Source organism: Centroberyx gerrardi, chromosome 15 (genome assembly GCF_048128805.1).
Source record: "Centroberyx gerrardi isolate f3 chromosome 15, fCenGer3.hap1.cur.20231027, whole genome shotgun sequence".
Classification (NCBI taxonomy): domain Eukaryota; kingdom Metazoa; phylum Chordata; class Actinopteri; order Beryciformes; family Berycidae; genus Centroberyx; species Centroberyx gerrardi.
In genome coordinates, this window is record NC_136011.1 from 20,030,458 (window position 1) to 20,046,120 (window position 15,663).

The 15,663-nt window shown below is 42.2% G+C and overlaps 1 protein-coding gene across 2 annotated transcripts in view; it reads left to right on the forward strand.

The window, feature by feature from the left end:
* phactr2 (phosphatase and actin regulator 2) overlaps positions 1-15,663 on the forward strand; it is a 44,893-nt gene that overhangs the window by 17,094 nt on the left and 12,136 nt on the right. Inside the window, exons 1-4 of one of the 2 annotated variants that reach the window (XM_078288793.1) lie at positions 1,017-1,206; positions 9,753-9,938; positions 11,112-11,186; positions 13,387-13,515. In XM_078288793.1, coding sequence (XP_078144919.1) covers positions 1,164-1,206; positions 9,753-9,938; positions 11,112-11,186; positions 13,387-13,515 — 433 coding nt within the window. In that variant the 5' untranslated portion in view covers positions 1,017-1,163. Of the gene's footprint in view, positions 1-1,016; positions 1,207-9,752; positions 9,939-11,111; positions 11,187-13,386; positions 13,516-15,663 lie in introns of those variants that run through there. The other variant, XM_078288792.1, reaches the window with a different exon arrangement.

Genomic DNA, 15,663 nt, shown 5'->3' on the forward strand with positions numbered 1-15,663 from the left:
GTGTGGATGCATGAGACACATGTTAACACCAGGTGTAAATGTAATCCAACCTAAAAGATATCTGGAAACAATCCGGATAGAAGACACATGTTAATGCCAGGTGTTAAAGGGGCCTAAAACTCTCCACTGAAATCCATGAAATTCTTTTAGGTGGATCAGCAGCTCTTAAAGGAAATGTGGCACACCCCACCCTCTCAATGGTAGGGGAAACGCTGGGATACATTAGGCCTTTAAATGAAGAATTAATTTGCAAAAAAACATAATTGAAGGATTAAATGAATAAATACAATGTGCAAAGAAAATAGACCTTCATTGCAGGTTTTACAGACTGTTTTTATGTAGCTGTGGTCAGGAAGGAACCTCCATCGTTTCGGCAGTAGAAGATACGACTGACCAATATCTGATTTTCAAAAAAGGCCAGTATCGGCCTGATATATATCGGTCTAACCATATATATATAGATATACCATACTATACCTTACCTTGCCGTGACATACCATACCGCAGCTTTCACCGTAGTAGCCATCGTCCCCTCTCACCGTTCTTATTTGTGGGACTCTGTCCAGACTTGTGCAGGTCCACACACACACACACACACACACACACACACAAAGATCACACAGTTCCCATAACATATCTTGAAATTTCTTTGATTTTTATTAATATGATTGAGTATTTTGTGTCCTTTGTAAACTTTATGATTCATTTATTTTGCAAAATCCTGTCTCATCAGGTCTATTTTGCCCTCAGTGACCATGTGTGTGTGCCTCTCCTTTTTAAGTCGCTCTGTCAGCCCTCCACTTTCTTTTTTTCTTCTTCTTTTTTTGTCCAATGTAAGCCAGTCTGCGGCTGAAGGTGCTAGACCCCTCCACCCTTTGACCCCAGCAGCGCCTCTAATCTGCATAGAGGAATGAGAGGCATTCTTCAGCTGCTGGCAGGAGGAGGGAGGGGAGGAGGGAGGGTTTTGGGGGTGGGAGGGGAAGTGACTACGTAGTAGAGACCCAGTGAACCAAGTTTCCAGCAACTCAGCCATCACGGTCTGAACTTCTGAAATGAACGTAAGGATATACGGCGGGCGGGGAGAGGACTTATGCGGTGATAGTAGCAGGGCGTGATTGTGGGTTTGGGGACCCGGTCCGCCCGGTCCGCCGGAGAAGCCGAATATGGGTCAGACAGCCGTCTCCGCCGTGTCTCAGACTGCGAGCGGTGAGTGTGTGTGTATGTGTGTGTATGTGTGTGTGTATGTGCGTGCAGTCTGTCTCCCTCCCTCTCGTCGCTCGCACGCATTCCGCTATCTTTATTCAGGAAGTCTGTTAATTTTTGCTTTCAATCTTCAGTATTGTCGCACATACTTTATCGAAACTTCCACACACTAAATCAAAAACGACGTGCTCGCGCCTTCACTTAAGGCGAGTTAGATAAAGTAGCCTACTAAGTGAATTACAACATGTTCTTGCATCATTGTACTTAATACAGGCTGAGTAGCGGGTCTGTTTCTTTCTAAATCTGTCGGTAGGTATGTTGCGGTCTGGTTTTAAACCCAGTGAAATAATGTGAAAAGCAGGCTACGTTGCTACGTTGCATAACGTAACATAGTTGTTTAGATGGCTGCATTGTTGCTAATGGGCGACAATGTTTCATCTGAGTTTATGTAGTTAGCAGCCAAATTGACTCAGGTACAGACCAACTGGAGGAGAGTAGCCTAATTTTTTAACAGGGTTGTTTTTCTAGAAGAGACAGTCAAAATGGAGAGATGCACCAGAGGCCTCAGCCTATCTAGCTCAATACAGTGTGAGTGATTTGGTATCTAACCTATTAACCTACAACATCATAACCTAGTCCGTCATCTTCATTAAGGTTTCACATGAAAGTTGATATAGCTTCATCTTAGCTTGAGGTTTGAGTTGACAGTTGCAGAACAAAGTCACAAGTTTGTCTTTCATTCTGCTGACAACTAAAGTAAAAGACATGCTGGAGCTCTCACAGTGAGATAAATCTCTGGTTTGCTGTTCCTTCTGTGTTGGTTACTTAATACAACTCCCACGCCTTGGCACTCCAATAATGAGTGAATCCTTTAGATAAGTGGTTCTCAATCCCGGACCCTCGGACCCAGAACCCTGCTGGTTTTCATTCCTGACATCCTAATCTGAGATAAGGATATTGATGTTGGCCATCAGGTGCTCAAGAAATCCCACTGATTTCTTGACCAACTGAGACTGACAAGCATAAACTGCATCTGACTGTTGCTTGCTGGTGGGTTTGAGGTGGTGGACAGGTCAGTGTGTTTTTACAGTAAGAGCGTACTGCATCTTGGTGCCTGGGATGCAAGGTGAACACAGTTAACTACCTTATAGGATAGAAAACCAGCAGCACTCCCGAGGTCCAGGACAAAGAACCACTGCTTTATATGAACAACAAGTCAAAGTTAGGTTTTGAGATGAATTTCATTATCCGGTCAAAGTCTATGTAGGCGTACAGCCAGTAGCATTAGAGGTTACATAAATTCGGGTGATGTGTAACTTCACAAATTCCAAATGGTTTGGATTACAACTATGTTGGCTGTTGAAAACAATTGAGCAATAACCTTTTTTTTTTTGGATGCCTCAAATGTTAACGACATGAGCTGTTAGGCCTATGTCTTTTTCTTAAAGTTAAACTCCACAGAACAGCATAAAGCATTACACCTTAAAGAAAAATAAAGAACAGAAGAGAAGACTACAAGTTACAAACTCCACACCTTCAGCCTGCAATGGTGTAATATTTCCAGTAACTGCACAGGAGTGTGTGGGCGTACATGCAATAGTTCTGTGTTTGAGGCGGGTTTTACACTCCATCTGTAGTGCTTGGCCTGTCAGTGAGCCAAAAAATTTTAATATCTCGTGTTTGTTAATATTTATTGCGGCAAAGCTTCAAGGCAGGGAGGTGTAACATGGGACGAATGGCTCAGGATGAAAAAAACATGGAATTTTATAGAGCTGTCAACATTCAAAGTAAAACCCAAACGGATGCGTCTGTTTCGTGTCTCACTCAAGCCAACATACACAGGAACCTTGAGCTACAGTATACTAATGATCTATGTTTAATGTTGTTTGGGTGCGTTATGGGTTACATAATGACCCTTCCCTCCCATCCTTGGCCAGAAAAGCCATGTGTTGTGATGTTGAATTTGCAGAATCTGGACTGAAGCAGTAGAAAGTGATACTGTCAGTTTCTCATTGAATTATTTTTAGCGTAAACCTAATAACCCGAGGTGTTAAAGAGTTTTGACTGTATGTTTAAAGACTTGTGAGGCTGCAATCTACTGTTGATTCTTTGTCTGTCTATTGGGCTGCAAGGCCCAATGAGTTTTATGAGGTAGGCTGTACTTTCTGCAACCTATATGTATTGGAGAAAGATGGGAATGTTTCTGAGTTGGAAGAAATGATCTGAGTGTTAAAACTGCAGCTGATGCCCAGTGACGCCCTTTCTTCCCCTCTCCTCCTCCACCTCTTATTCCCTTGCTTTCGTCTTCCTCCTTTCTCCCTTTCTGCCCTCCTGTCGCCTTCCTTTCCACTTCTTCTTCTACAGTCAACCATCTGCTGCTCTCTCTCTCTCCTCTCTTCCCTTTCCACCTCTACCTCCCTTTCTCTCTTCTCCTCCTCCCTCTCTCTCCTCCTCTTTCTCCCCCTTTTATCCCTTTCCTATGCTCACTTCTTCCCTCCCTGGTGACTTCCAGGGAGGGAAGGAAGCCTCTCCCTTTCCCCTCCTCCTCAACACATGTTGTTCCTGCAAAACACACACACACACACACACACACACACTAGCTTTGTCACAATACACCACTTTTACCCCATGATCTTGTTCTAGACAGTGTATCGATTATTGAAAAAGTATAGGAAACAACTGTAACTTAATCTTCAATGTTTGCAGCAGTTCGAGGTACAGAAGCAGACTAATGGCACAGAGAGCCAAGCTGAACAGCTGTTTTACTAGCTTGGTCTGGTGATTATAGTCTTAGAAATGTGGACATTAGGGTGCATTTTTAATAGATTTTACCACCAACACAAGCTGCTGTTCTGTACGGATCACGCATTTTAATATTTTTATGATTATAGTAACAAATATTGCGCTACTTTGGTTACATTTGAACTTCATAGCCCAACTTGTCTTGGCACAACAGTTATGATTGAATGAATAAACCCTGTGTGAGATTCCTTTATTCAAATCTCTGCTGCGTGTTAACTTGTGTTTCTGATTATCCCACCCATTTCCACAGCTGTTTCATTTCCAAATCCTGACTCACCCCTCCAGCATGACATCGCCCAGTACGTGAGTCATGCGTTTTAAAATAAAACGCCTTGGTGTGAAATCCAGTGTGGAAGCATGAAGGGGAGTCAGCAGTTGTAATATGTAATAACATCCCTGAGTTAAGCTGGAGTGAATTGGAGCCGCATTATCGTGATTAGGTAGCTGTAGTCAAAATAGCATCGGGGTTGATTTGCTTTTCAAAATAATTCCATTACCTCTCTTGGATGGGTTTATCTTGCCTGGCATACGAAATTGCCCTAAAACTACAAACCTCATTCATTTTGCAGTCCTTGTGCTTTAAAGCAAGCAAATGGCCAAAGTAATGAATGGATTTCAATTTAATAATTTTGACCTAGATTTGCTCTGTGTCACACTGGGATTCAGAATTGGGGAGAAAAACTTTATTTGATTTACCTTGAATTACTACTCTATGCCTTGTATTTATTCGTAGGTTAACAGATTGAAGCCTTTTATTGCCCCCAGTCCCTTTTTTTCTGTACATCTTGAAGGCTTCTATGTAGGTATTTCTTCTAGGTATTTATGTCTGATTTCTTTTGTATATGTATATATGATTTCATATTGTTAGGCTACAGGCTGGTCTTTGTTAGTCTTTGAGGCTGAGCTATGTTGTACCCTATTGCTGTCTGTTTAGTGGTATTGGTCAAGTTAGTGCTCTCTCCTTATTCATTCCTTAATGTGAGATTTGGCACACCCAGTGTGTGTGCACTGCATAATGGGAATTCAAGCTTAGTTCAATCAGGAGAGACTAAATGAAAGATGAATGACAAGTTTTATTGCATAATAGAATTTACAGGAGAGTCTGAGACTTACAGAAAAGGCTTTGGTGATTAGATTCCATCGAGACGTTGTCTTCATGGGAAGTAACACCTTGGACACGCCAACTGCATCATTGCGTTGTGTTGCACCGCAAGTTCCATTCATTTCCAATCAAATTCTGCATTTCCCTAGCTTTATTGCGTGTTGCAGCAGTTGCGGTGCGTTTTGAGTGAAGCATGTGTTGGATTTATCCAACGTTTGCATCAAGTTCAACACATAGACCTGACCAGAAGTATCAATATTTCCATGCTGGCCGTTGGGAGCTTGTTATTAAATAATTTAAGATAATGAGCGCAAGATTTATTTATCTTTTTATTTTAAGTAGTTACATCATATTTGATTGTGTATTGTATGTCATAATATTACGGCCATATTGCAGCTTTCTAAAATCTAATGACAGCCTATTCTGTTGTCTCCTTCCCATGTTTAACTTTTGGAGGGATTACTAATATAAATAGACAAGACAGAGCTGGTTATTAGGCTGTCACATCTTTCAACAGTGAGACCAACATTGAAAAGATAAAAGTCAGTGTGGGAAAATTCTTTATTTCAAGACTTACAACTTACTTTCCTGCCTGAAATTTCTCAAAAGCTTCATTTAGGTATTCATTTCCTTCAGATATTGCTGCCTGACATGTATCAGTCTCAAGTGTTCCTCTTTTATGATGTTGATAATGTTTGATAAATGTATATGTCAGACCACAGTGTCGCACCCAAAAATGGCCCCGGGGCTAAAAAATGTCTTCCTCACGGTTTGATGTCATAACTTTTTTCATACCAATATCCGATGTTGTCTGTCCGCAAGGAAAAGAAGAGGCAAAGCAGATGATGGATGTCCAAAACGCTGTGTAATGCACTAGCAGATACCAATAATGTTGATCGATAAAGCTGCCATCTTTGTACAGCCGATTTATAAACTTTCAACTTAGCTTGTCACTCATATTATCGCTTCCCTCTTCTTCTCATCACTCTCTTTTTTTCTCTCTCTCCTCTTTCCTTAAGTTTGCAGCACTCTTTCTCACTCTTTTCTCTTCCCTCTTCTCTCTCTCTTTCTCTCTCTCCTCTGCAAGTAACAAGTCAGTCCATTGTCCCTAGTTGGTTCCCACTAGTGGTTTAATAGTTGGGGCTAATGGTGATGATAATCGCTGTTACTCATTTTCCCATCATTAGTGGCACAAAGGAACTGCTGAAATGCACCTATTGTTGTGATTTGATATCAACACAGGAACAGGAAACGAGTGTGTGTGTATGTGCACGCGTGTGTGTGTGTGTGTGTGTGTGAGAGAGAAAGAAAGAATACAATCGGTGTCTGGGGAGAGAGCGAACTGCGCTCTGCGCTGCACTGCACTCTTCCATGTCTTCCCTCTTGGTTTTTGTGCTCTTCTCCATGTTTTGTTGCTTGTAGATGCTCGATGTTTGCCATACATCCCGAGGTAGTCAGGGTCATCGGATCATAAAGTGAGCAAAATCCAATTGGGAGCGTTCAAGCCTGCTTAGATTTTGTGTCCTTGCGTGCTTGGATTGATAAGTCACAAAAGACAAGTGTGACTGTGGCATACTTAAAGCTGCACCATCCAACTTTGCATGTTGGCAACCTCAAATGGCAGCAAAGGTAACTGTTTAAAAGCTGTTTGAACTTCAATACACTAGAGATCATGCAACGCAACATCAGTAAACTGCACACATCACACTCACGTTTACCAAATTATACCAACGGATTCCAAAGGGACGAGAGACACAAAAGATCTAAAGTTGTTGAGTCCGGCTTTCTCTGGACGGAGAAAGCCGGCTCACTCAGTTTAGGAGCAAGTTTTGTATTTCACGCTTAAGTTTCGATTTATCACTTCTGTGGGCAGAGAAGTTTTCCCACCAGTGACCATACCTGACACTGGAATTTCAATTTTGGCAAATAGAACAAATCTATGGCATCTCAATTGGGGGGAATGGGACGGTCTTCTCTATTGCAGAGAGGTAAGGCGGGTGTATTTTTACAAAAAAAACGAACAAATTAACTCTTAGGCAGTACATCAAGTGCTTTAAACCTTATATCTTCAGATGTGAGGGATATACGGGATCATGTTCTTACTGCAAAAACATTTTGGCCCATCCATCATCTTGAACCCACCAGTAAGAAACAGTCAGAAGCAGTTTACGCTCGTCAGTCTCACTTGGTATCCATGGGATTTCTTGAGCACCAGATCGCCAACATCACCATGATCTAGTATTGGGCAGTGCTGGGCAGAGCCAGCCAATCAGCTGTGTTTTGGATTTTCTAAATTGAACTGAAGGTTATAGTTGTCCTCATCCAGATCCGTTCTCTGAGAAAATATGACAGATGAATTATTTTCCCATTTTGCTTATTATACCCAGAAGTTCCACTGTATTCTGTTAATTTACCTTTGAAAAAAAGCCAGAAGCACATATTCTCCAGTTAAATTTAATTAAACTTGATTTGCTTCATTGTTTCTGTTTTAGTGTTGCTACTGGGCAAATGGCTAGCTAGTTAATTAGTCCCTTTACACCATACATTTTACTGTTAAATGTACCTACTGAGTCATCCGGAACAATCCTGAGCAATTTGCTGGGTAGGTTTTCAACTTTGGTTTGTGGTGTGAAACCTGGGGCTATTTTTGCTGGTGTTGCTGCCTAAGACTCTCAAATACAACAGGGAAAACCAGCTATTTGTCTTGACTTTAGATCAACTTTTATGATGTTTTGATGTTGGTGTCTCTATTCATTGTAGTGTACAGGAACTGTGATCACCAGTTGGTCTGTAGGCAGGTTTATAGATAGATTACAGTCTCGCCTATCATCAGAAATCACAGTAAACGCATTTGGTCACATGATAGTGTGTATGTGCGTGTGTGTGTGTGTGTGTGTGATGTGTAACAGACAGAAGTTGAGACATGGTTATCAGCTCTGGCCCCTGACATGCAGCCACCAATGAAATCCATCATATGACCAATGATACACTCTCTCTCTCTCTCTCTCTCTCTCTCTCTCTCTCTCTCTCTCTCTCTCTCTCTCTCTCTCTCTCTCTCTCTCTCTCTCTCTCTCTCTCTCTCTCTCTCTCTCTCTCTCTCCATGTATCTCACAGTATTTCATACTTTATACTTTATAGGTTTCTGAGGTACTTTCCTCTGACAAAAATGTGCATGTGCTTACATGTATGTGTGTGTTTCTGTGTGTGTTTGTAGAGGAAGTGATGGCAGGCCTGCTTGTCTAAACTCAATAGAGGGAAGCTACAGACACACATATGTATACACACACACACACACACACACACACACACACACACACACACGCCTACACACACATACACACACACATGACGTATTCTTCTCAAGACAGCGTTCCAGTTCTTTCTCTAATAGGCTTAACTATAACTACTGACCTTTACTTTCACTCAGTGCACAATACTTTGAATATACCTCACTGCAGTAGGGTAGAATACAATTTTCTATACTGATACCAGCTCCAATATTTAAATTTCAAGATGACCTCCAAAGTTGTACTTTTTTGATACCTTTCTTTTGATATTTTCGGATTACATGCTAGAACAATCTTCCATCTGTTCTTTGTAGCAACAGTTACTATTCTATGTAAAATTGAACCAGTGCAAAAAATCCCATAAAATAGTATCACATGTGAAATCCCATTGTTGGAAATAAACGTCAGTATTGGAAATTGCCTCTGTGAGGTGTTGCTTCTCCATAGCCAGCACAAGGCCTGTGTGATTCAGTGGTGTTGCTGAAAAAACATTAATGCAGAGCCAGAAACTTCCAGTGCTTGAGGCTGAGGAAACACACACCTCCTCTACTTCCTCTGTACAGCGCGTGCACACAAACACACGCACGCACGCACACACACACACACACATACAGTATATATTTACGGTATATACCCCACACAAGCACATATGAAATGACAGAATCACACACTCATGTTGTGGACAGATTACATACTCACATAACACAGATTCTTGCATGCACACACACACACACACACACATTCACAGATTACATGCTTACACGATACACTCTGGTTCTCTCTCTCTCTCTCTCTCTCTCCCTCTCTCTCTCTCTATCTCTGAAACACACACACACACACAAACAGTGTCTCCACCATCTATACTCTCTGCAGTATTCCAGATTGTTCACACGACTTCTAACTTTCCAACAGGAAGAGGAGGAGTCAGGGAAGGACAGGGATCTAGCCAAGACACACACACACACACACACACTACACATACAGAAACAGAAATAATATTACTGCTTTGCTATGTGAAACAGAGTCTCCATTTCTTGTAATCAGGGATAATAACGAAACTAGTCACTGTTTTTTAGTCTAGAGCAGTGAGAAACTGCCCTCGCTTGCTTGAACTCAATCCTGACCTTGTATACCTGACGGCTAAAGCCCTGAATGATCTTCCAGATAGCAGAATACAGGAGCTTTTAGTATGTTGCTTACTTCAAATGTTCCAGAGGGATGTCACATGTGTGTCTTACCTCCCTGTGTCACAAGACATATCTGCTGCGTGTAACATGATGCGTGCTTGTGTTTGAATCTCCTATCAAGATGCCGAACTGATTGCTGATTTCTTGTGTGTGTGTGTGTGTGTCTGCTAGTTGATGGGCTGGAGAAATCATCGTCACTGGCCAGCTGCGATGTGGTGGTGGGCAGCGCCACCAATACCCAGAATGCCCCTGCATCACGGCAGCAACGGGGCAAGCTCTCGTCACTAGGGAAGCTGTTCAAACCCTGGAAGTGGAGGAAGAAGAAGACCAGCGACAAGTTCCAGGATCTTTCCAAAGGTAGGGTGTGTGTGTCTGTCTGTCTGTCTGTCTGTGTGTGTGGATGTGTGTATGAGTTTGCATGAGCAAGTTGAGTGGTTGTTGATTGACTGTCCACAAATCGAGTGTCTGCACAACATCACTGTTTTCAATTTGGGGTTTGTCATAAACATTAGGGGGGTGAACTGGAGCACAGTGCCCCGATTCCCAATAAAGCTTTAAAAGGAAAGGAGTGTAAGGTTGGTTTGCAGCTCCTTCTGATTAACTCCCGCAAACTCGGCAAAGCCACGAAAAGGCACAGAGGGGGACAAAGAAAGCCGAGGTTCTTCCTCTTCGTTATGGCAGACAGGTATCTGATCCTATCTCCATTATGTATCTGTATGTAGGTTTCATACCTGTCTGTCTGGCTAGATGGTCTCAAGTTACCGTCCAGGTGTGAAAGCAAGAAGGACATGGAGAAAAGAGAAAGAGGGAAAATGTAGAGAGAGAATGTATAAGTTACTCACACAGTATTTATCATTGCCATTTGTCAAATAGACATATGCTGTGGGAGGGAGTGTGTCAGAGAAAGAGTGTGTGGTAGCAGTAATAGTAATAGTGTGACACTTCATTGACCCCTGTAAGGAATTTCTCTCTTCGGTTGTTCCCCGTCAGGGAGGTCAAAGGTCAGGGTCAGCCATAGAGCCGGTAGGGATTCAATGTCTTGCTCAAGGACACTTGCGGACACTGGGGCTTGAACCCGGGTCCTCATGCTGAAAGGTGGTCTCCCCCTATCCATTCAGAGAGTGTGTGAAAGTGTATGTAAACGAGAGGCACACCCTGAGGCTAGAGAGATGAACATCCATCATATAATTCAGAAGAGGTGACAGTGAATGTCTAGTCCAGTACTTAAAATCACAATGAAACTGCATTTTGAGAGATTTTTTCCTGGATATTGGGCTGGGATATAACACAGGGAAGGATCATTATAGTTATAATGAGCTAAAAAGGAAAAAGAGACATTTTTTCATTTCAGTGTGACTCAGACAACTTTGAAAGCCCTAGATTGTTCCATTATTAGAGGTTCGCTTCCTGGAGTTTTATAAGTCACTGAATGATAAGTCATGGGGAAAATAATCCTAAGCACTTTTTTCTGTAGCTTCTGTTTGTATTTACATTATGTGGTACTGTGTCTAACCTCTGTTCATCTTTCAGTTCTAGAGAGGAAAATCTCAACCAGACAGACCAGGGAGGAGCTCATCAAAAAAGGAGTACTCATCCCTGACCAAGGTCTGTCTGTTTATTCATTCATTCATTTGTTCATTTGTACTTTCGCTCATCCATTCCCTTCATTCAATGCTCAATTACTTTCATTTGTATGTTCCCTCATTCACTCACTCATTCACTCTCTCTCTCTCTCTCTCTCTCTCGTCGCCATCGTTCTTTATTTGTTTCTTTCTGTATTACTTCCCCATTTGTTTAAATGTCAATTGTACCTGTTATGGTCGTATATTGATACTGATGCTTGTGTGTGTGTGTGTTCATGTGGTTTGTATGTTTGTGGGTATGTGGGGGAGTTGGTGAGTTTTTAAAGCGATTTTAGTTACTTTTTCCTCTGTTGTGCTGTGAGATCTTTAATCAAAGAACATCAAAAGCCTCACACAAACTCACTCACTCACTTTTCCACTAAATCAAACCGTTATCGCTCCCTGCTTCATTCTTTTCCGGACTTTCAACTGCCTTTACTTTCATCTCTCATCTACGTCTCGTACATTTGCTCACGCAGCAAGATCGGTTAATTCTTTCCCCCATCGTGCAGCCTTTGTTGTTATACCACGCACTCGTTAGTCTTCGCTCCACATCGTACTGCCGTGGCGTCACATAGCATGATGGCATGTCGGAGTCTAGCACACAGAGGCCAGATACCGCACAGTGTTGACAGTCCCAGTGACATTGGCTCCTGGATGGCAGCACCTCTCTGGAGCATGCTTCACTTCTCTGCACTCTGCCTGACAGATGAATCCAAACACTTCCAGTTCCACCTGCAGAAAATGCCCGACGCTGGAGGAGTGTTAATCTTTCTAGGGTCAGACCATATTTGTTTTAGCACTGAACCATGAGTTTGGCAAGTTAAAAGGCACTCAAGAGTATAGCTTGTGTCATCAGTGAGCTTTATTAAAGCCAGTCGGTAGGTTAACTGAAAGCTGGCAAACTGCTGATGTTCCACTATTTCTCAAAACATCTCCCTCTTCCCTTTCTTTGCTCCATTTCGTCTTTCCTTTCCTTCTTTCTTTCTGTCACTCTTTCATTTTTGCTTTCTTTGTTCCTTGCTTTCTTGTATTCCTGCTTGCTTTCATTGTTCTTCTTTTCGCTTTGAGCTTCTTTTTGACTAAATGTGTGTGTTTCTTTATGATTTCTGTCACTCTCTTTCCAAGTTTCTGTCTTTAGTTCAAAAATCTACTTCCTTAATTTTTATAGTTCATTCTGATGACGGCTTAATCATTTACAGGACACATTAAGAAATGCATGTGCAAAATAATTTTTCTTTCGTTTCAGGGATCACAATAAACCACTCCACAGTTTTTATTTTCTCCATCGGCCAATCGGGCGCAAGATACACATGTCAACCGCCCGGTCGATCTAACCGGTTAGGATACCTCTAGTTAAGAGCTGTAGGCATTTATCATTTAGGTGAACATTTAAATTATAAAACAAAAATGAAAGTATATTAATATTAAAAAAGATTAAAGAAACATACCAAAACACCACAATTTTGTCCATTATATAAAAACATTTATTTTTATAAAAACAAAACAAAAACTGCTGATTTTTGTGCCAAGCTGCCACATCATTTGGAAAGTCACTCACCAACCCCCGTCTCATTCTCATTCTGAGTTTGTTTAAGGCCTTCAAGAAGGCGAGAAGACTTTGTGTGCCCAACGATGTGGATGTGGGAAATTACACCATTTCCTGATATTGCAGCACACATTGTTATATTAACCCCCATGTTGGGCACATCTGTTGTGGCCTGATGACCGATGATGTTTCTGAGTTTGGTCAAGTGTGTGGGGTTTCCATTTGCTTACAAAGCAGTTTAGAAAGTAGTTTAGAAAACCATCACACAACTACAGTAAAGTGTACATGTATCCCACAGTTTGTTGGATTCTGGACGTAGGTATTTACATGCCTGGCAACACTGAAATACAAATGAACTCATTTAGTGTATTGCAACATTCACCTTTCAAGTATTGCCAATGTATTTTTCAGTAATACCAAATTCCAAACTTTAATTTCATATGTATGAGTGTCATTGTATTAATTGTTGTTTGTACTATTTTGTATGTAAGGGTTTTGGGCAAGTGAGTTAATGGTGTGGGGTTTTGACACATTGTTTTGAGAATGTAGATAGTCATTTGAGGATTTTACGCAATTGAGAAATACTGTAAAGCAGACGATTTCACTCACGTTCTCCATGTTTCCTCTCCTTCAGATGAGCCAGTCAGCAGTGAAAACCTGAACGGCCACGCCACGCCCGGAGTGACATCGGAGGAAGTGAAAGTTGACATTGAGTCACCAGATACGCCGCTGGACGAGCCCGAGGACGCCGAGGACAGAACAGGTGACTTCAGCGGTCTGGCTCTGGATCCTTTACTGTGTCTGACATGGGGCTTTTTCACACAGTAATCCACGGCTATTTGGAGTTCAGAAACCTGTAACACAGGACCAGTTGAGGCCTTGGCCCTGGGATAATTGAGGTTTTTCACTGGCGCATTATAAAGTTTACTTTATCTGAGGGCTTGTCTTGTTCTGGAGTGTGTTAACCTCAAATTTTCCAGATGAGTCCCTGCTCCCTTCCAAATTGGCTAACAGCTCTGGTATGAAAACTGGCTAATGTAGCCCAGAGTGAACTCTTGGCCTAGAGGTAAGGATGAAATACGCAGTGTGGAAAGCACTACAAAGATATTGGTTGTAGACTGGAAGATGGAGCTATTTTGGTCGTGGATGAAAGATATTTTTATCCTTAAACATAGATGTAAAAGTTCAGCGCCAAAAGATCCTCAGAGGGCAAGGAAGTAAAGGAGACTGGGAACAAAGATCGCTTCACAAAGAGGCTGCTTTTGTCTAGTTTTTATCATCATTGATCATGAAAATATTTTACGCCTAGAGCATAGAGATGTTCTGTTCCATGTATATAGATAGTACATGGGGATACTCTGCGTCTAGAATAGCATTTATCTGATTGTGTCCTGTAGAGCGCAGAAATAATCTCTGACAAATCGCTGTTCTAGTCCATAAAGATGTTCTGATGCTTGTTCATAGACATATTCTGGTTTCTGAACTTGTTCTGGATGTAGATCGTAGAGGGATTCTCATTTCTGATTCTCATTTCTGATTCAGGGAACAGAGAACAGAGAAAGATATTCATGTTCGAGGACATAGATTACTTGTTCTCCTTATAGAATAGGCATTGGAAATAATGTTATCCTAGAAAGCTGAATAAGTACTAGGTTTTATAAAATACAGAGATTTAAGATATAGTATCGAAATATGTTGCATTACTGAGGGATCTGGGACTTTTTAAGCCTCCAGCATTACCGTTTTTACACGCTAGACCTAAATGTTGCAGGGTTTTTTTTAGATATAGGCTACTTTGTGCTCTTCTCCTCGGTTGTGGAATGTGTGTGTACCAACAAGCCTGTGCGCTCGCTGACATTGAATCCTCTCTGGGATCTCTGTCTGAGTCTAATGTGTCCAAATAGATATTCCCATTATAACAGCCTGCAGCAGGCATCCACACAGCAATAACCATCTCCTAATGCTTTGCCCTACCTCAGGAGGCCAGCCGCTGCTCTTCTGTCTGATGCTGCTTAAGTGTTGTGCTGTTTTCATCTCAACCCTGTTAGCATTGAACTCCCAGCCATTTGGAGAACTCTTGAGAGATACACACAAGCATAGACACACACAAATACACACACACACACACTCTCACACAGGGTCCCGTTTGGGGGAGGTTAATGGGTACAAATTCATCTTTCAAATCCCAAGCTTGAAATGTCAGAGTAGGCAGTCACAACATTTATTTTGAACTGGCTGCCTAATATAGAGCTACAATCCCAAGGAAAAGCTGCTCAAGACCACAGGTCAATCATCCGCTCTCGTCATCAGCTCTGTCCGACTCTCTCATCCCCTCTCTCTTTCTCTCTTCTGTCTCTCTGTTTACCTGTCCGCATGCCTATTTGTGCCTCTGTTTGCACAAATATGCACCATTTTGTCTTGCATTCAATCTCTCATTTGCCTAACCTTAACCTCAAAATACATTACTTTTCCCTCCTCCTTCCTGTGCTCTGCTCAGAGAGGCGTGATACTAAACCCCTCCCCCGGGCAAACCAGGTGCGACCGCGAGAGGCTCAAGCTAAAAAACAGAACAGTGCCGCTGTGCCTGCCTCTTCCAAACCTGTAGGTGGCACTACAGGCACAGCCAGGCACAGAGACGGTGTCTCGGGGGTTAAAAAGACGGCTAAAACCGCAGGCAAGCCAGGCTCAACCACACAAGCTAAAGCTAACCCTCGGAACACTAACAACGCTAGTCGTGCGACCGGTAAGTAGGACTTAAGCCGGTTGGGACTGAAGCCTGTCTGTCTACCTACCTGTCTACCTGCCACTGTCTGCCTGCCTGCCTGCATGGGAACGCACCTGTCTCACTGTCAGAGGGCAAGGAAGACTCCAGACTCACCATCCGCCCCTCTGCATCTCTGAAACCAGGTGT